The sequence below is a fragment of the Agelaius phoeniceus genome, chromosome 32, assembly GCF_051311805.1.
Source record: "Agelaius phoeniceus isolate bAgePho1 chromosome 32, bAgePho1.hap1, whole genome shotgun sequence".
Taxonomy (NCBI): Eukaryota; Metazoa; Chordata; class Aves; order Passeriformes; family Icteridae; genus Agelaius; species Agelaius phoeniceus.
The window spans coordinates 304,536-324,533 of NC_135296.1; the positions used below are offsets into that span (position 1 = coordinate 304,536).

The 19,998-nt window shown below is 45.2% G+C and overlaps 1 protein-coding gene across 1 annotated transcript; it reads right to left on the reverse strand.

Annotated features, from left to right (window-relative positions):
* Window positions 1-662: 662 nt before the first annotated feature.
* Window positions 663-19,998, reverse strand: LOC129133826 (C-type lectin domain family 17, member A-like). The gene is made up of 7 exons (XM_077192216.1): window positions 19,993-19,998; window positions 18,784-19,102; window positions 14,107-14,169; window positions 10,148-10,215; window positions 6,117-6,281; window positions 4,121-4,230; window positions 663-1,582 (listed from the first exon to the last, which is right to left on the reverse strand). Exons 1-7 carry the CDS (start codon window positions 19,996-19,998, stop codon window positions 1,447-1,449), a joined length of 867 nt encoding a protein of 288 aa, XP_077048331.1. The 3' UTR covers window positions 663-1,446.

The window sequence follows — 19,998 nt, forward strand, 5'->3', positions numbered from 1 at the left end:
TACCCTTTTCCCACTCACATTTTCCACCATTTTCCCCTCACATTTCCCTCTTTTCCCCCTCACATTTTCCACCAGTTTCCCCTCACATTTTCCACCCTTTCCCCCTCACATTTCCTGCCCTTTTCCCCTTCATATTTCCCAACTTTTTCCCCTCACCTTTCCCACCCTTTTCCCCTCACATTTTCCACCCTTTTTCCCCTCATGTCTCCCACTGTTTCCCCTTCACATTTCCCACCCTTTCCCCCCTCATATTTCCCTTTTCCCCCTCATGTTTCTCACATTTTCCCCCTCACATTTCCCACCCTTTTCCTTCACATTTCCTACCATTTTCCCCTTACATTTCCCTCACTTTCTCCCCTCACATAACCCTTTCCCCCTCACATTTCCCAACTTTTTCCCCTCACATTTCCCACCCTTTTCCCACTCACGTTTCCTGCCCTTTCCCCCTTCATATTTCCCTTTTTTCCCCTCACATTTCCCACCCTTTTCCCCCCCATATTTTCCACCATTTCCCCCTCACATTTCCCAACTTTTCCCCCTCACATTTTCCACCCTTTTCCCCTCACATTTCCCGCCCTTTTCCCCCTCACGTTTCCTGCCCTTTCCCCCTCATGTTTCCCACCCTTTTCCCCCCTCACATTTCCCAAATTTTCCCCCTCACATTTTTCCCCGATCCCTTTAAAAACCCGGATTTTTTTACACCAATCCCTTTAAAAAACCCGGATCTTTTGCCCCGATCCCTTTAAGAAAACCCGGATGTTCTGCCCCAATCCCGCTGTCAGCAGCGATTCCGTCTCTGGCACGCCCAGCGCAGCGGCTCCGAGGATTTTTGCCCCGATCCCTTTAATAAAATCCCGATTTTTTACACCAATCCCTTTAATAAAACCCCGATTTTTTACACCAATCCCTTTAATAAAACCCCGATTTTTGCCCCAAATCCCGGTTTCAGCAGCGGTTGTGTCTCTGGCACACCCAGCGCAGCGGCTCCGAGGATTTTTGCCCCGATCCCTTTCATAAAATCCCGATTTTTTACACCAATCCCTTTAATAAAACCCCGATTTTTTACACCAATCCCTTTAATAAAATCCCGATTTTCTCCCCCAATCCCGCCCTCAGCAGCGATTCGGTCTCTGGCACACCCAGCGCAGCGGCTCCGAGGATTTTTACCCCGATCCCTTTCATAAAATCCCGATTTTTTACCCCGATCCCTTTAATAAAATCCCGATTTTTTACACCAATCCCATTAATAAAACCCCGATTTTTGCCCCAAATCCCGGTTTCAGCAGCGATTGGGTCTCTGGCACACCCAGCGCAGCGGCTCCGAGGATTTTTGCCCCGATCCCTTTCATAAAATCCCGATTTTTTACAGCAATCCCTTTAATAAAATCCCGATTTTTTACACCAATCCCATTAATAAAACCCCGATTTTTGCCCCCAATCCCGGTTTCAGCAGCGGTTGGGTCTCTGGCACACCCAGCGCAGCGGCTCCGAGCACCTCACGCTCACCCAGCGCCCCTTGGGCCCCAGGGCCCCGCAGCCCCCGAGCTCCCGCTGCTCCTCCTGCAGCCACACGTCCCAAAACCTGGAAAAAAAAACCCCAAAAAACCACAAAAAAACACGAAAAAAACCAAATTACAAAATTCAAACATCACAAAAATGATAAAGTAAAATCGAGGGATGAAAATAACCCAAAAAAAGGGGTTTAAAGCACAAATAAAGCGATTTTTGAGGGGAAAACCAGGCTGGAAATTCAATTTTTTCATGGTAGAAATGGAGTAAAAAATTGGATTTATGGGGTAGTTTTTATTAATGGTAATGAGTTTTATTATTTCTAGGATTGATTTGAGTTTTAATTGACTTTTAGTTCTTTTTAATGCAATTTTTAGTAATTTAAATTTTTTAAGGATTTTTTATTGATTTTTATAAATTTTTTTGGTAATTTTTGGTAGTTGAATTTTTTAAATGGATTTTTAAAGCAATTTTTAATAATTTAATTAAATTTTAATGGATTTTTTATTGATTTTTATAAATTTTTTTGTGATTTTTAGTAGTTGAATTTTTTTAAATGGATTTTTAAAACAATTTTTATAATTTAATTAAATTTAAAGGATTTTTTATTGATTTTTATAATTTTTTCATAATTTTTAGTAATTTAAATTTTTTAAAGGATTTTTTATTAATTTTTATTGTAATTTTTAATAGTTTAAAATTTTAAAATGGATTTTTAAAGCAATTTTTAATAATTTAAATTTTTTTAAGGATTTTTTATTAATTTTTTTGTAATTTTTAGTAGTTTAAAATTTTTAATGGATTTTTAAAGCAATTCTAATAATTGAAGTTTTAAAGGATTTTTTATTGAGTTTTATAAATTTTTCTGGTAATTTTTAGTAGTTTTAATTTTTTTAATGGATTTTTAAAGCAATTTTTAATTTAAATTTTTAGAGGATGTTTTATAAATTTTTTTTGTAATTTTTAGTAGTTTAAAATTTTTAGTGGATTTTTAAAGCAATTTTTAATAATTTTAATTTTTATAGGATTTTTTAATTGATTTTTATAAATTTTTTTGTGATTTTTAGTAGTTGAAAATTTTTAAATGGATTTTTAAAGCAATTTTTTGTAATTTAATTTTTTCCCCAAAAAATCCGATTTTTTTTTTCCCAAAATTGGGATTTTTTTAACCCAAACTCTGGAATTTTTCCTGGAATTCTGGATTTTTTTCAAAGAAAAAATCTGATTTTTTTTTTTTTTTTTTTGCTAAAAATTGGGATTTTTTTACCCAAAAATTGGGATTTTCCCCCAAAACTCCAAATTTTTATGGGAAATCAGGATTTCTTTCCTCAAAATCTGATTTTTTCCCCCCAAACCTCAGGAAAAAATCCGAATTTTTTGACCAAAAAATCCAATTTTTTTGCCTAAAAATCAGATTTTTTCCCCCCAAAATTGGGATTTTTTTGGCCAAAATTGTGAATTTTTTTTTTTGCCCAAAATCAGGATTTTTTCCCCCAAAATCAGATTTTTTTTTTTCCCCAAATCAGGATTTTTTTAACCAAAACTCAGGAATTTTTCCTGGAATTCTGGATTTTTTTCAAAGAAAAATTGTGATTTTTTTTTTTTTTTGGCTAAAAATCTGATTTTCCCCCCAAACCTCAGAAAAAAAATCAGAATTTTTTTTACCAAAAAATCCAATTTTTTGGCCTAAAAATCAGAATTTTTTCCCCCAAAATTGGGATTTTTTTGGCCAAAATTGGGGCGTTTCTTTTGCCCCAAAATCAGGATTTTTCCTCCCAAAATCCGATTTTTTTTTTTCTTTTTTGCCCCAAAATCAGGATTTTTTTAACCAAAACTTGGGAATTTTTCCTGGAATTCTGATTTTTAAATTTTTTTTTTGCTAAAAATTGGGATTTTTTTACCCCAAAATTGGAACTTTTCCCCCAAAATTGGGATTTTTTTCCCCTCAAACCTCAGGAAAAATCTGAATTTTTTGACCAAAAAATCCAATTTTTTTACCCTAAAAATCAGAATTTTTCCCCCAAAATCGGGATTTTTTTGGCCAAAACTGTGATTATTTTTCCCCTCATAAATTGTGAAGTTTTTTTCCCCCAAAAATTTTGGGTTTTTTCCCCAAGCTTGGGATTTTTCAGCCAAAATTGTGGGGGTTTTTTCCCCAAAATCAGGATTTTTTTAACTAAAACTCGGGAATTTTTCCTGGAATTCTGGATTTTTTTCAAAGAAAAATTCTGATTTTTTTAATTTTTTTTTTGCTAAAAATTGGGATTTTTTCCCCAAAAAATGTGATTTTTTTTATTTTTTTATCCAAAAAATCAGGAATTTTCATCAAATATCAGAATCTTATTGGAAATCAGGATTTCTTTACTCAAAATCTGATTTTTTACAAGAAAACCGCGATTTTTTCCCTCAAACCTCAGGAAAAAAATCCGAATTTTTTGACCAAAAAATCCAATTTTTTGCCCTAAAAATCAGAATTTTCCCCCCAAAATCGGGATTTTTTCGGCCAAAACTGTGATTATTTTTCCCCCCATAAATTGTGATTTTTTTTTTTGCCCCAAATTTTGTTTTTTTTTCCCCAAATTTTGGTTTTTCCCCCAAATTGGGTTCTTACATCACGGTGGGCTCCTCTCCCGTGAGCCAGCGCCATTGCCCCGCCCGCTGCAGGTCCCTCAGCCCCAGCCAATAGGAGCTGCTGCGGTTGCTGTGCTCCAGCAGGAAGAGCTGCAAACACACCCGGCGCGGGGATTGAGGCGCCGGCACAGGGATTGAGGGGCAGGGATTGAGGGGCAGGGATTGAGGCACCGGCACAGGGATTGAGGCACCGGCACAGGGATTGAGGCACCGGCACAGGGATTGAGGCACTGGCACAGGGATTGAGGGGCAGGGATTTAGGGGCAGGGATTTGGGGGCAGGGATTTAGGGACAGGGATTTGGGGTCAGGGATTGAGGCACCGACACAGGGATGGAGGCACTGACACAGGGATTGAGGCGCCGGCAAAGGGATTGAGGGGCAGGGATTGAGGCACCGGCACAGGGATTGAGGCACCGACACAGGGATTGAGGGGCTGGCACAGGGATTGAGGGGCAGGGATTGAGGCACCGGCACAGGGATTGAGGCACTGACACAGGGATTGAGGGGCTGGCACAGGGATTGAGGCACCGACACAGGGATTGAGGCACTGGCACAGGGATTTAGGGGCAGGGATTGAGGGGCAGGGATTGAGGCACCGGCAAAGGGATTGAGGCACTGGCACAGGGATTGAGGCGCCGGCAAAGGGATTGAGGGGCAGGGATTGAGGCACCGGCACAGGGATTGAGGGGCAGGGATTGAGGCACCGGCACAGGGATTGAGGCACCGGCACAGGGATTGAGGCACCGACACAGGGATTTAGGGACAGGGATTGAGGGGCAGGGATTGAGGCACCGGCACAGGGATTGAGGGGCAGGGATTTGGGATCAGGGATTGAGGCACCGGCACAGGGATTGAGGCACCGACACAGGGATTTAGGGACAGGGATTGAGGGGCAGGGATTGAGGCACCGGCACAGGGATTGAGGGGCAGGGATTGAGGCACCGGCACAGGGATTGAGGCACCGGCACAGGGATTGAGGGGCAGGGATTTGGGATCAGGGATTTAGGGGCAGGGATTGGGGGCAGGGATTGAGGCACCGACACAGGGATTTAGGGGCAGGGATTGAGGGACCGGCACAGGCATTGAGGCGCCGGCAAAGGGATTTAGGGGCAGGGATTTGGGGGCAGGGATTTGGGGGCAGGGATTTAGGCACCAACGCAGGGATTTAGGGGCAGGGATTTGGGCCCTGGCTCAGGGATTTGGGGGCAGGGATTTAGGGTCAGGGATTTAGGCCCTGGCTCAGGGATTTAGGGTCAGTGCTTTAGGGCCCTGTCTCAGGGATTTAGGCCCCTGTCTCAGGGATTTAGACTCGTGTCTCAGTGCTTTAGGATCAGGGATTTAGGCCCTGTCTCAGTGCTTTAGGTGCCTGGCTCAGGGATTTAGGCCCCTGTCTCAGGGCTTTAGGCTCCTGTCTCAGTGCTTTAGGCCCTGGCTCAGGGATTTAGGCCCCATCTCAGGGATTTAGGCCCTGTCCCAGGGATTTAGGCCCCGTCTCAGGGATTTAGGCTCCTGTCTCAGGGCTTTAGGCTCCTGTCTCAGTGTTTTAGGCCCTGTCTCAGGGATTTAGGCCCTGGCTCAGGGATTTAGGCGCCAGCTCAGCACTTTAGGCCCCTGTCTCAGTGTTTTAGGCCCTGTCTCAGGGATTTAGGCCCTGTCCCAGGGATTTAGGCTCCTGTCTCAGGGCTTTAGGCCCCTGTCTCAGGGCTTTAGGCCCCTGTCTCAGCGATTCAGGCCCAGTCCCAGGGATTTAGGCCCCTGTCTCAGGGATTTAGGCCCTGTCTCAGGGATTTAGGCCCTGTCTCAGGGATTTAGGCTCAGTGCTTTAGGCCCCTGTCTCAGGGATTTAGGCCCTGTCCCAGGGATTTAGGCTCCTGTCTCAGGGATTTAGGCCCTGTCCCAGGGATTTAGGCCCCGTCCCAGGGATTTAGGCCCTGTCTCAATGCTTTAGGCCCTGTCCCAGGGATTTAGGCCCCACCTGCTCCTCCTGCTCTCTGATCACCGCCAGGTGCGCGCCCAGGTCCGCGCAGGCGTTGAGGGCCCGGCCCCAGCTCAGAGCGTCCGGGGAGAACGAGAAACAACTGGAGCCGTGTGGGAGCCAGCCTGGCCCACAGCGCTGGGAGCTGCCCAGGGCCCGGCACAGCTGTGCTGGGGAGAAAACACCGGAAAATGGGAAATTTAATATGGGAAATGTGGGAATTTATCTGGGAAAAACCGGGAAAATATCCGGGAAAATACAGGGGAATTATACAGGAAACCGGAAACAGGAACCAGCTGGAGCCGTGAGGGAGCCAGCCCGGGCCGCAACGCCAGGGACTGCCCAGGGCCCGGCACAGCTGTTCTGGGGAAAAAACACCGGAAAATGGGAAATTTAATATTGGAAATATGGAAAATATCTGGGAAAATACAGGGAAAATATCTGGGAAAATACAGGGAATTTATACAGGAAACCGGAAACAGGAACCAGCTGGAGCCGTGTGGGAGCCAGCCCGGCCCACAGCGCTGGGAGCTGCCCAGGGCCCGGCACAGCTGTGCTGGGGAGAAAACAGGGAAAAATGGGAATTTAATACGGGAAATGTGGGAAATTATCCGGGAAAATCCAGAGAAATTCTACGGGAATTTACACAGGAAACAGGAACCAGCTGGAGCCGTGAGGGAGCCAGCCCGGGCCGCAGCGCTGGGAGCTGCCCAGGGCCCGGCACAGCTGTGCTGGGGAGAAAATACACAAAAATGGGAAATTTAATATGGAAAATGTGGGAAAATATCCGGGAAAATACAGGGAATTTATACAGGAATTTACACAGGAAACCGGAAACAACTGGAGCCGTGTGGGAGCCAGCCCGGGCCGCAGCGCTGGGAGCTGCCCAGGGCCCGGCACAGCTGTTCTGGGGAGAAAACACCGGAAAATGGGAAATTTAATGTGGGAAATGTGGGAAATTATCCGGGAAAAACCGGGAAAATATCCGGGAAAATCCAGGGAAATTCTACAGGAATTTATACAGGAATTTACACAGGAAACAGGAACCAGCTGGAGCCGTGAGGGAGCCAGCCCGGGCCGCAACGCCGGGGACTGCCCCGGGCCCGGCACAGCTGTTCTTAGGAGAAAACAGGGAAAAATGGGAAATTTAATATGGGAAATGTGGGAAATTATCCCGGGTAAACCGGGAAAACATCCGGGAAAATCCAGGGAAATTCTACAGGAATTTATACAGGAATTTACACAGGAAACAACTGGAGCCGTGAGGGAGCCAGCCCGGGCTGCAGCGCTGGGGACTGCCCAGGGCCCGGCACAGCTGTTCTAGGGAGAAAACACCGGAAAATGGGAAATTTAATATGGGAAATGTGGGAAATTATCCGGGAAAAACCGGGAAAATATCCAGGAAAATCCAGGGAAATTCTACAGGAATTTATACAGGAATTTACACAGGAAACAGGAACCAGCTGGAGCCGTGTGGGAGCCAGCCCGGGCTGCAGCGCTGGGAGCTACCCAGGGCCCGGCACAGCTGTTCTGGGGAGAAAACAGGGAAAAACGGGAAATTTATATGGGAAATGTGGGAAATTATGCGGGGAAAACCGGGAAATTCTACAGGAATTTATACAGGAAACCGGAAACAGGAACCAGCTGGAGCCGTGAGGGAGCCAGCCCGGGCCGCAGCGCTGGGAGCTGCCCAGGGCCCGGCACAGCTGTTCTGGGGAGAAAACACCGGAAAATGGGAAATTTAATATGGGAAATGTGGGAAAATATCCGGGAAAACCCGGGAAATTATCCAGGAATTTATACAGGAAACCGGAAACAGGAGCCAGCTGGAGCCGTGTGGGAGCCAGCCCGGGCCGCAGCGCTGGGGACTGCCCAGGGCTCGTCACAGCAACTCTGGGGGAAAAACACCGGAAAATGGGAAATTTAATATGGGAAATTATCCGGGAAAAACTGGGAAAATACCCGGGAAAAACCGGGAAATTCTACAGGAATTTATACAGGAATTTACACAGAAAACAGGAACCAGCTGGAGCCGTGAGGGAGCCAGCCCGGGCCGCAGCGCTGGGAGCTGCCCAGGGCCCGGCACAGCTGTGCTGGGGAGAAAATACACAAAAATGGGAAATTTAATATGGAAAATGTGGGAAAATATCCGGGAAAATACAGGGAATTTATACAGGAATTTACACAGGAAACCGGAAACAACTGGAGCCGTGAGGGAGCCAGCCCGGGCCGCAGCGCTGGGAGCTGCCCAGGGCCCGGCACAGCTGTTCTGGGGAGAAAACACCGGAAAATGGGAAATTTAATATGGGAAATGTGGGAAATTATCCAGGAAAATACAGGGAATTTATACAGGAAAATACAGGAATTTATACAGGAAACCGGAAACAGGAACCAGCTGGAGCCGTGAGGGAGCCAGCCCGGGTCGCATGGCCGGGGACTGCCCAGGGCCCGGCACAGCTGTTCTGGGGAGAAAACAGGGGAAAATGGGAAATTTAATATGGGAAATGTGGGAAATTATCCGGGAAAAACCGGGAAAATATCCGGGAAAATCCAGGGAAATTCTACAGGAATTTATACAGGAATTTACACAGGAAACCGGAACCAGCTGGAGCCGTGAGGGAGCCAGCCCGGCCCACAAGGCCGGGAACTGCCCAGGGCACGGCACAGCAACTCTGGGGGAAAAATACCCGAAAATGGGAAATTTATCCTGGGAAATTATCCCGGGAAAAACCGGGAAATTATCCTGCAAAATATCCAGGAAAAACTGGGAAATTATTTGGGAAAATATCCAGGGAAATCCGGGGAAATGATCTGTGGAAACCCCAGGGAAACGGCCCCGCAGCGCTGGGAGCTGCCCAGGGCTCAGCACAGCAACTCTGAGGGAAAAACACCCAAAAATGGGAAATTTATACTGGGAAAAACTGGGAAATTATCCAGGAAAGTATCCTGCAAAATATCCAGGAAAAACTGGGAAATTATTTGGGAAATTATCATGTCATGGGAAATCCAGGGAAATGGGAAAACCCCTGTGGAAATGGCCCCAAAGCGCTGGGAGCTGCCCAGGGCTCAGCACAGCAACTCTGGGGCAAAAACACCCAAAAATGGGAAATTTCTACTGGGAAAAACTGGGAAAATATCCAAGAAAATCCAGGGAAATTATCTGGGAAAATTTGGGAAATTATCTGGGAAAATTTGGGAAATTATCCAGGAAATCCAGGGAAAGCCCCAAGGAAACAGCCCCAAAGCACCAGGAGCTGCCCAGGGCTCAGCACAGCAACTCTGGGGTAAAAACACCCAAAAATGGGAAATTTCTACTGGGAAAAACTGGGAAAATATCCAAGAAAATCCAGGGAAATTATCTGGGAAAATTTGGGAAATTATCCAGGAAATCCAGGGAAAGCCCCAAGGAAACGGCCCCAAAGCTCTGGGAGCTGCCCAGGGCTCAGCACAGCAACTCTGGGGTAAAAATACCCAAAAATGGGAAATTTATACTAGGAAAAACTGGGAAATTATCCAGGAAAACATCAGGAAATGATGCAGGAAAATCTCCAGGAAATGGGAAAAATCCCAGGAAATTTTTGGGGATTTTTTGAGGGATTTTTTTTTGGAATTTTGTGAATTTTGGGGGGGGATTTTTGGTAAATTTATTTGGAAATGTTGGGAATTTTTAGGGTGGATTTTGGAATTTTTGGGGGGAGAATTTTGGGATTTTGGGGGCAATTTTGAGAATTTTTTGGGGGGAAATTGTCGGGAATTTTGGGGGGGGGATTTTTTTTGAATTTTAGTGGGGAATTTTTTGGGGGTAATTTTGGAATTTTTTGGGGGATAATTTCGGAATTTTTTGGGGATTTTATTTTTAATTATGGGGTGAAATTATGGGCATTTGGGGGAGAATTTGGGGAATTTTTTGGAATTTCGGGGGAATTTTTTTAGGGATTTCTTTTTTTTAGGAATTGTTGGGAATTTGGGGAATTTTGGGGGGGAGATTTTCGGGAATTTTGGGGAATTTTTGGGGGGATTCTGTTCATTACCAGCGAGCTCCTGCTGCTCCAGTTGGTGCTGCCGGATCCGAAACGGAGCCCGATCTGATCCTGCTGCACTGAAACCAGTAGGGACCAGTATAAACCAGTATAAACCGGTAGGGACCAGTATAAACCAGTATAAACCAGTATGGACCAGTAGGAACCAGTAGGGACCAGTAGGAACCAGTACGGACGAGCAGAAACCAGATGGACCAGTAGGGGACCAGTACAGACCAGTACAGACCAGTACAGACCAGTACGGACTGGTATGGACCAGTAGAAACCAGGATGCACCAGTAGGGACCAGTATGGACCAGTATGGAACAGTAGGGACCAGTACGGATCAGTAGGGACCAGTATAAACCAGTAGGGACCAGTACGGACCAGTATGGGCTGGTATGGACCAGTACGGACCAGTAGGAACCACTACAGACCAGTAGGGACCAGTATGGACCTGTAGGGACCAGTAGAAACCAGTATGGGCCAGCAGAAACCAGTATAAACCGGTATGGACCAGTATAAACCAGTAGGGACCAGTGTGGACCAGTACGGACCAGTAGAAACCAGTACGGACCAGTGCTCCCCAGTATGGACCAGTCCCATCCCAGTCCCTCCCAATTTCTCCCAGTCCATGCCAGTGCCCCTTAATCACATCCCAGTCCCTCCCAGTATAACCCAGTTCCTCCAGTATAACCCAGTCCCTCCCAGTTTGTCTCAGTCCCTCCCAGTCCTGCCCAGTATAACCCAGTCCCTCCCAGTCCAATCCCAGTCCATCCCAATCCCCTCCCAGTTTGTCCCAGTCCATCCCAGTCCATCCCAATCCCCTCCCAGTATAACCCAGTCCCTCCCAGTCCAATCCCAGTCCATCCCAATCCCCTCCCAGTTTGTCCCAGTCCCATCCCAGTCCATCCCAATCCCCTCCCAGTATAACCCAGTCCCTCCCAGTCCAATCCCAGTCCATCCCAATCCCATCCCAGTTTGTCCCAGTTCCCTCCCAGTTTGTCCCAGTCCCTCTCAGTCCACCCCAGGTCCCTCCCAGTCCCTCCCAGTATAACCCAGTCCCTCCCAATCCCCTCCCAGTATAACCCAGTCCCTCCCAGTCCCCTCCCAATACAACCCAGTCCCTCCCAGTCCAATCCCAGTCCATCCCAATCCCCTCCCAGTTTGTCCCAGTCCTCCCAGTCCACCCCAGGTCCCTCCCAGTCCCTCCCAGTATAACCCAGTCCCTCCCAGGTCCCCCCAATCCGATCCAAATCCCTCCCAGTTTGTCCCAGTCCCTCCCAGTCCAATCCCAGTCCATCCCAATCCCCTCCCAGTTTGTCCCAGTCCATCCCAGTCCAATCCCAGTCCCTCCAATCCCCTCCCAGTTTGTCCCAGTTTGTCCCAGTCCCTCCCAGTCCCCTCCCAGTTCCTAACCCCTAACCCTAACCCAGTCCATCCCAGTCCCTCCCAGTTCCCCCCAGTCCCTCCCAGTTCCCCCAGTTCAATTTCCCCATTCCCTCAGACCCGGCCAAGGCTCCAACCCCACACTGGAATCATTGCCCAAATTTCCCACATTAAAATCATTTCCCCAATTTTCCCACATTGAATTATTTTCCCAATTTTCCCACATTGAATTATTTCCCCAATTTTCCCATATTAAAATCATTTCCCAATTTTCCCACATTAAAATTATTTTTCCCAATTTTCCACATTAAAATTATTTCCCAATTTCCCCAATTTTCCCAATTTCCCCAATGTTCCCATTTTCCCTACATTAAAATCATTTCCCAATTTCCCATTTTCCCCAATTTCCCATTTCCCCAATTTCCCAATTTCCCCCCATTAAAATCATTCCCCAATTTCCCCAATTTCCCCAATTTTCCCAAATTTCCCCAATTTCCATATTTGAATTATTCCCCAATTCCCCAATTTCCCAATTTCCCCAAATTTGAATTATTCCCCAATTTCCCAATTTCCCACATTAAAATCATTCCCCAATTTTCCAATTTCCCCATATTTGAATTATTCCCCCAATTTCCCCAATTTCCCCAAATCTGAATTATTTCCCAGTTTCCCATATTGGAATTATTCCCCAATTCCCCAATTATCCCAATTTCCCCAATTTCCCCAATTTCCCATATTTGAATTATTTCCCCCAATTTCCCACATTAGAATTATTTCCCAATTCCCCAATTTCCCCATTTCCCCATATTTGAATTATTCCCAAATTTCCCCAATTTCCCCAATTTCCCCACATTAAAATAATTTCCCAATTTTCCCCATTTTCCCCAATTTTCCATATTTGAATCATTTCCCCAATTCCCAATTTCCCCAATTTCCCCAATTTTCCCAATTCCCCATATTTGAATCATTTCCCAGTTTCCCCAATTTTCCCATATTTGAATTATTCCCCAATCCCCCCAATTTTCCCACATTAAAATCATTTCCCAATTTTCCCATATTTGGAATCATTTCCCCAATCTTTCCATATTAAATCATTCCCCAATTTTCCCACATTACATTTAATTTCCCAATTTTCCCACATTAAATTTAATTTCCCTATTTCCCATATTGGAATTATTTCCCAATTTCCCCAATTCTCCCATATTTGAATTATTCCCCAATTTCCCACATTAAAATCATTCCCAATTTTCCCCAATTCCCCCCAATTCCCCAATTCCCCCAATTTCCCCAATTTCCCATATTGGAATCATTTCCCAATTTCCCCAATTCCCTAAATTTCCCCAATTTCCCCAGTTTTCCCCATATTGGAATTATTCCCCAATTTCCCAATTCCCCAAATTTCCCAATTCCCCAATTTCCCCAATTTTCCCACATTAAAATAATTTCCCAATTTCCCCAATTTCCCCAATTTCCCATATTGGAATTATTTCCCATTTCCCCAATTTCCCATATTGGAATCATTTCCCAATTTCCCCAATTTCCCCAATTTCCCCCAATTCCCTAAATTTCCCCAATTTCCCAATTTTCCCATATTTGAATTATTTCCCAATTCCCCAATTTCCCCAATTCCCCAATTTCCCCAATTTTCCCCATATTTGAATTATTGCCCAGTTTCCCCAATTTCCCCAATTTTCCCCACATTAAAATCATTTCCCAATTTTCCCATATTTGGAATCATTTCCCCAATTTTCCCACATTACATTTAATTTCCCAATTCCCCATATTGGAATTATTCCCCAATTTCCCAATTTCCCCATATTTGAATCATTTCCCAATTTCCCCAATTTCCCATATTTGAATTATTCCCCAATTCCCCCAATTCCCCAATTCCCCCAATTCCCCAATTTCCCATATTGGAATCATTTCCCAATTTCCCCAATTCCCTAAATTTCCCCAATTTCCCCAGTTTTCCCATATTGGAATTATTCCCCAATTTCCCAATTTCCCCAATTTTCCCACATTAAAATCATTCCCCAATTTCCCCAATTTCCCCAATTTCCCATATTGGAATTATTCCCCATTTTCCCAATTTCCCATATTTGAATTATTCCCCAATTTCCCCAATTTCCCAATTTTCCAATTTCCCCAATTTCCCCAATTTCCCATATTGGGATTATTCCCCAATTTCCCAATTTTCCCATATTCGAATTATTCCCCAATTTCCCAATTTCCCACATTAAAATCATTCCCCAATTTTCCAATTTCCCCAATTTCCCAATTTTCCATATTTGAATTATTCCCCAATTTCCCCAATTTCCCCATTTTCTCCCATGTTCCCAATTTCCTTACATTAAAATCATTTCCCAATTTTCCCAATTTTCCCCATTTCCCCAATTTCTCAATGTTCCCAATTTTCCCCCATTAAAATCATTTCCCAATTTCCCCAATTTCCCCAATTTTCCATATTTGAATTATTCCCCAGTTTCCCCCAATTTCCCCAATTTTCCCACATTAAAATAATTTCCCAATTTTCCCAATTTTCCCAATTTTCCCCCATTTCCCCTCTGGATTTCCCCTCTCACCCGAGTCCCAGATCCTGGAGAAATTCGCCCTCAGCAGCTCCAGCTCCTCCCGCAGCTCCAGGTCTGGCCAAGGCAAATTCCAGCAAATTATCCCAAAATTCCCATGGAAATTATCCCCAAAATTCCCATTTTCCCATGGAAATTATCCCAACTTTTGTATCCCCATGGAATCATCCCAAAAATTCCCATTTTTTCCCACAAAATCCATCCCCAAAATCCCCATTTTCCCCTCAAAACTCCCATTTTTCTCATGGAATTTTCCCCCCAAAATTCCCATTTTTTTCCCCCCAAAATTCCCATTTTTTCCCACAAAATCCATCCCCAAAATCCCCATTTTCCCCTCAAAATTCCCATTTTCCCATGGAAATTATCCCAAAATTCCCATTTTTTCCCTCCCAAAATTCCCATTTTCCCACAAAATCCATCCCCAAAATCCCCATTTTCCCCCTCAAAATTCCCATTTTCTCATGGAATCCACCCCAAAATCCCCATTTTCTCATGGAATTTATCCCCAAAATTCCCATTTTCCCCCTCAAAATCCCCATTTTTTTCCCTCCCAAAATTCCCCATTTTCTCATGGAATTTATCCCAAAATTCCATTTTTCCCTCCCAAAATTCCCATTTTTCCTCCCAAAATTCCCATTTTTTCCCATGCAATTTCCCCCAAAATTCCAATTTTTCAATGGAATTTTCCCCCCAAAATTCCCATTTGTCTCCCATTTTCCATGAAATTTGTCCCAAAATTCCCATTTCCACCCAAAAATTCTCATTTTATTGATGGAAATTTCCCCAAAATTCCCATTTTCCTCCAAAATTCCCATTTTTCCCTGCAATTTCCCCCCAAAATTCCAATTTTTCAATGGAATTTTCCCCCCAAAGTTCCCAATTTTCCATCAAATCCACCCCAAAAATTCCAATTTTTTCCCATTCAATCCATCCCAAAATTCCCATTTTTTTCCCCCCAAAATTCCCATTTTTCCATGGAATCCACCCCAAAATTCCCATTTTTCTCCCATTTTCCCATGAAATTTGTCCCAAATATTCCCATTTTTTCCCTCCCCAAATTCCCATTTTTCATGGATTTTTTCCCACTTTTCCCTGGAATTATCCCCAAAATTCCCATTTCCCCCCCCCAAGTTCCCATTTTTGTTGGAATTTCTCCCCAAAACTCCCATTTTCCCCCCAAATTTCCCTTTTTGCTCCTATTTTCCATCAAATCCACCCAAAATCTCCATTTTCCCATGGAATTCATCCCCAAAATTCCAATTTTCCATCAAATCCACCCCTAAAATTCCGATTTTTCCCCATTCAATCCATCCCAAATTCCCATTTTTCCCCCCCAAAATCCCCATTTTTCCCACAGAATCCACCCCAAAATTCCCATTTTTCATGGAATTGTTCCCCCCAAAATCCCCATTTTACCCCCAAACTCCCCATTTTGTTGTCATTTCCCCCAACTCCCCATTTTCCCAGGATTTGCCCAAAATCCCCGTTTTTCGCCCCAAAATTCCCCTTTTTTCTCCAGATTTTTCCCCAAACTCCCCATTTTCCCCCCAAACTGCCCATTTTTCTCCAGAATTTCCCCAAAATTCCCCTTTTTTCCCCCAACTCCCCATTTTTGGTGGAATTTGCCCAAATCCCTGGTTTTATCAGACTTGCCCAAAATCCCCGTTTTTCCCCCCTAATCCCCATTTTTATCAGGATTTGCCCAAAATCCCGCTTTTCGCCCCAAATCCGGTTTTTTATCCCAATTTTCCCAAAATCCCGGTTTTTCCCCCCAATTCCCCTCACATTTGCCCAAAATCCCCGTTTTTTGCCCCAAATCCCGGTTTTTATCACAATTTGCCCAAAATCCCGGTTTTTCCCCCCAAACTCCCCATTTTCCCAGAATTTGCCCAAAATCGCCGTTTTTTCCCCCCAAATCCCCGTTTTTATCACAATTTCCCCAAAATCCCCGTTTTTCGCCCCAAATCCCCATTTTCTCAGAATTTGCCCAAAATCGCCGTTTTTCACCCCAAGATCCCCGTTTTATCAGGATTTCCCCAAAATCCCCATTTTTATCACAATTTGCCCAAAATCCGGGTTTTTCACCCCAAATCCCCATTTTTATCAGGATTTACCCAAAATCCGGGTTTTTCGCCCCAAACTCCCCATTTTCGGTGGAATTTTCCCAAAATCCGGGTTTTTCACCCCAAATCCCCATTTTTATCACAATTTGCCCCAAATCCCCGTTTTTCCCCCCAAACTCCCCATTTTTATTAGAATTTGCCCAAAATCCCGGTTTTTTGTCAGAATTTGCCCAAATCCCCATTTTTATCAGAATTTGCCCAAAATTCCCGTGTTTTGCCCCAAAATCCCCATTTTTTCCCAGAATTCCCCAAATCCCCCTTTTCCCCCCCAAAATCCCCATTTTTGTTGTCATTTGCCCAAAACCTCCATTTTAATCCCATTTCCCCCCCCCAAAATCCCCATTTTTATCAGGATTTGCCCAAAATCCCCATTTTTCCCCCCAAACCCCACATTTTTTATCACAATTTGCCCAAAATCCCCGTTTTTCTCCCCAAATCCCCGTTTTTCCCAGAATTTGCCCAAAATCCGGGTTTTTCGCCCCAAATCCCCATTTTATCACAATTTGCCCCAAATCCCGGTTTTTATCCCAATTTTCCCAAAATCCGGGTTTTTCCCCCCAATTCCCCTCACATTTGCCCCAAACTCCCCATTTTTCACCCAAAATCCCGGTTTTTGATCCCAAATTTTCCCAAAATCCCGGTTTTTTTGCCCCAATTCCCTCACATTTGCCCAGAATTCCCGTTTTTCACCCCAAAATCCGTTTTTTTTTATCCAATTTTCCCAAATCCGGTTTTTCCCCCCAATTCCCCTCACATTTGCCCCAAATCCCCGTTTTTCCTCCCCAAAATCCCGGTTTTTCCCCCCAATTCCCCTCACATTTGCCCAAAATCCCCGTTTTTCACCCAAAATCCCGGTTTTTGATCCCGATTTTCCCAAAATCCCGGTTTTTCCCCCCAATTCCCCTCACATTTGCCCCAATTCCCCTCACATTTGCCCAAACTCCCCATTTTTATCCCAATTTTCCCAAAATCCGGTTTTTCCCCCCAATTCCCCTCACATTTGCCCAGAATCCCCGTTTTTCACCCCAAATTCCCCATTTTTATCCCAATTTCCCCAAAATCCCGGTTTTTCCCCCCCAATTCCCCTCACATTTTCCCAAAATCCCGGTTTTTTATCCCAATTTTCCCAAAATCCGGGTTTTTCCCCCCAATTCCCCCTCACATTTGCCCAAAATCCCGGTTTTTGATCCAATTTTCCCAAAATCCCGGGTTTTTCGCCCCAATTCCCTCACATTTGCCCAAACTCCCGGTTTTTTATCCCAATTTTCTCAAAATCCGGGTTTTTCCCCCCAATTCCCCTCACATTTGCCCCAAATCCCTGTTTTTCCCCCCAAAATCCCGGGTTTTTATCCCAATTTTCCCAAAATCCCGGTTTTTCGCCCCAATTCCCCTCACATTTGCCCCAATTCCCCTCACATTTTCCCAAAATCCCCGGTTTTTTATCCCAATTTTCCAAAATCCGGTTTTTCCCCCCAATTCCCCCTCACATTTGCCCAAACTCCCGGTTTTTATCCCAATTTCCCAAAATCCCCGTTTTTCGCCCCAATTCCCCTCACATTTGCCCCAAATCCCCGTTTTTCACCCCAAAATCCCGGTTTTTTATCCCAATTTTCCCCAAAATCCCGGTTTTTCCCCCAATTCCCCTCACATTTGCCCAAATCCCCGTTTTTCTCCCCAAAATCCCCATTTTTATCCCAATTTTCCCAAAATCCCGGTTTTTCCCCCCAATTCCCCTCACATTTGCCCAAACTCCCCATTTTTCTCCCAATTTTCCCAAACTCCCGGTTTTTGATCCCAATTTTCCCAAAATCCGGGTTTTTCCCCCCAATTCCCCTCACATTTGCCAAAACACTCCCTGTTTTTTATCCCAATTTGCCCAAAATCCGGTTTTTCCCCCCAATTCCCCTCACATTTGCCCAAACTCCCCATTTTTATCCCAATTTTCCCCAAAATCCGGGTTTTTTCCCCCCAATTCCCCTCACATTTGCCCAAACTCCCCCATTTTTATCCCATTTGCCCAAAAATCCCGGTTTTTCCCCCCAATTCCCCTCACATTTGCCCCAAATCCCCGTTTTTCTCCCCAAAATCCGGTTTTTGATCCCAATTTTCCCAAAATCCCGGTTTTTCGCCCCAATTCCCTCACATTTGCCCAAAATCCCGGTTTTTGATCCCAATTTTCCCAAAATCCCGGTTTTTCCCCCCAATTCCCCTCACATTTGCTCAAACTCCCCATTTTTATCCCAATTTGCCCAAAATCACCGGTTTTTCGCCCCAATTCCCCTCACATTTGCCCAAAATCCCGGTTTTTATCCCAATTTGCCCAAAATCCGGGTTTTTCCCCCAAATCCCCTCACATTTGCCCAGAATCCCCTGTTTTTCTCCCCAAACTCCCGGTTTTTGATCCCAATTTTCCCAAAATCCCGGTTTTTTATCCCAATTTTCCCAAAATCCCCGTTTTTCCCCTAAATTCCCCTCACATTTTCCCAAAATCCCGGTTTTTGATCCCAATTTTCCCAAAATCCCGGTTTTTCGCCCCAATTCCCCTCACATTTGCCGAGCCCCAGCCCCAGGGCCGCGGCCCAGGCCAGCCCAGCAGCGCCAGCGCCCCCAGCGCGGCCCGGCCCCGCCGCTTCGGGGCCAAATCCCCCCAAGTTTGGGGCAAAATCCCCAAATTTCGGGTCAAAATCCCCAATTTTGGGGTCGGAAATTCCGAATTTGGGGTCGGAATTGCGGAATTTGGGGTCGGAATTGCGGAATTTGGGGTCGGAGCCGGCGATTTTGGGGTGGGAATCGGCGATTTTGGCCCTCGGGGTCCGGCAGGGACGGAGCCGGGGAGGAGCCGGGAGCGCCCGCCAGGAGATAAAGGCCTGGAATAGGGGAAAATGGGGAAAATTGGGAAAAACTGGGAAAATATGAGGGAAAAATGAGGAAAATTGGGAAAATGGGAAAAAAAAATGGGGGGAAATGGGGGAAAAATGAGGGGAAATTGGAAAAAATGGGAAAATGGGGGGGGGAAAATGGGGGGGGAAAATGCGGGAAATTGGGAAAAATGGGAAAAAATGGGGGGGAAATGGGGGAAAAATGGGGAAATTGGGAGAAAATGGGGAAATTGGGGGAAAATGGGGGGAAATGGGGGAAAAATGGGGAAAAGGGGGGGGGGGAAATTTGGGGAAATTTGGGGAAATTGGGAAAAATGGGGAAATAGGGGGGAAATGGGGGAAAATAGGGGGGGAAATGGGGGGAAATGGGGAAAATGGGGGGAAATGGGGGGAAAACGGGGGAAATTGGGGAAAATGGGAAAATAGGGGGAAAATGGGGGGGAAATGGGGGAAAATGGGGGAAAATTTGGGGAAATTTTGGGGGGAAATGGGGGGAAATGGGGCAAAACCGGGGGAAATGGGGGAAAAACGGGGGGAAATTGGGAAAAATGGGGAAATGGGGAAAATGGGGGAAAAAACGGGGAAAATGGGGGGGAAAATAGGGGGAAATGGGGGAAAAATGCGGGAAATTGGGAAAAATGGGAAAAATGGGGGGGAAATGGGGGAAATTGGGGGGAAATGGGAAAAATGGGGGAAATTGGGAAAAATTGGGAAATTTGGGGGAAATTGGGGAAAATGGGGGAAAATTGATGGGAAATTGATGGGAAAATTGGGGAAATTTTGGAGGGGAAAGTTGGGGGAAAATTTGGGGGAAAATTGGGAAAAATGGGAATTTTGAGGGGGGAATGGGATTTTTGGAATTTAGGGATTGTTCAAACTATCAT

Excerpts from the sequence above, each read along its gene's own strand:
- LOC129133826 (XM_077192216.1), bottom strand. Across the intron at positions 10,216-14,106 it reads CTCCAGGATCTGGGACTCGG|TGCAGCAGGATCAGATCGGG; the intron begins GTGAGAGGGGAA and ends TACTGGTTTCAG. Across the intron at positions 1,583-4,120 it reads GGAGAGGAGCCCACCGTGAT|GTTTTGGGACGTGTGGCTGC; the intron begins GTAAGAACCCAA and ends TTTTTTTTCCAG.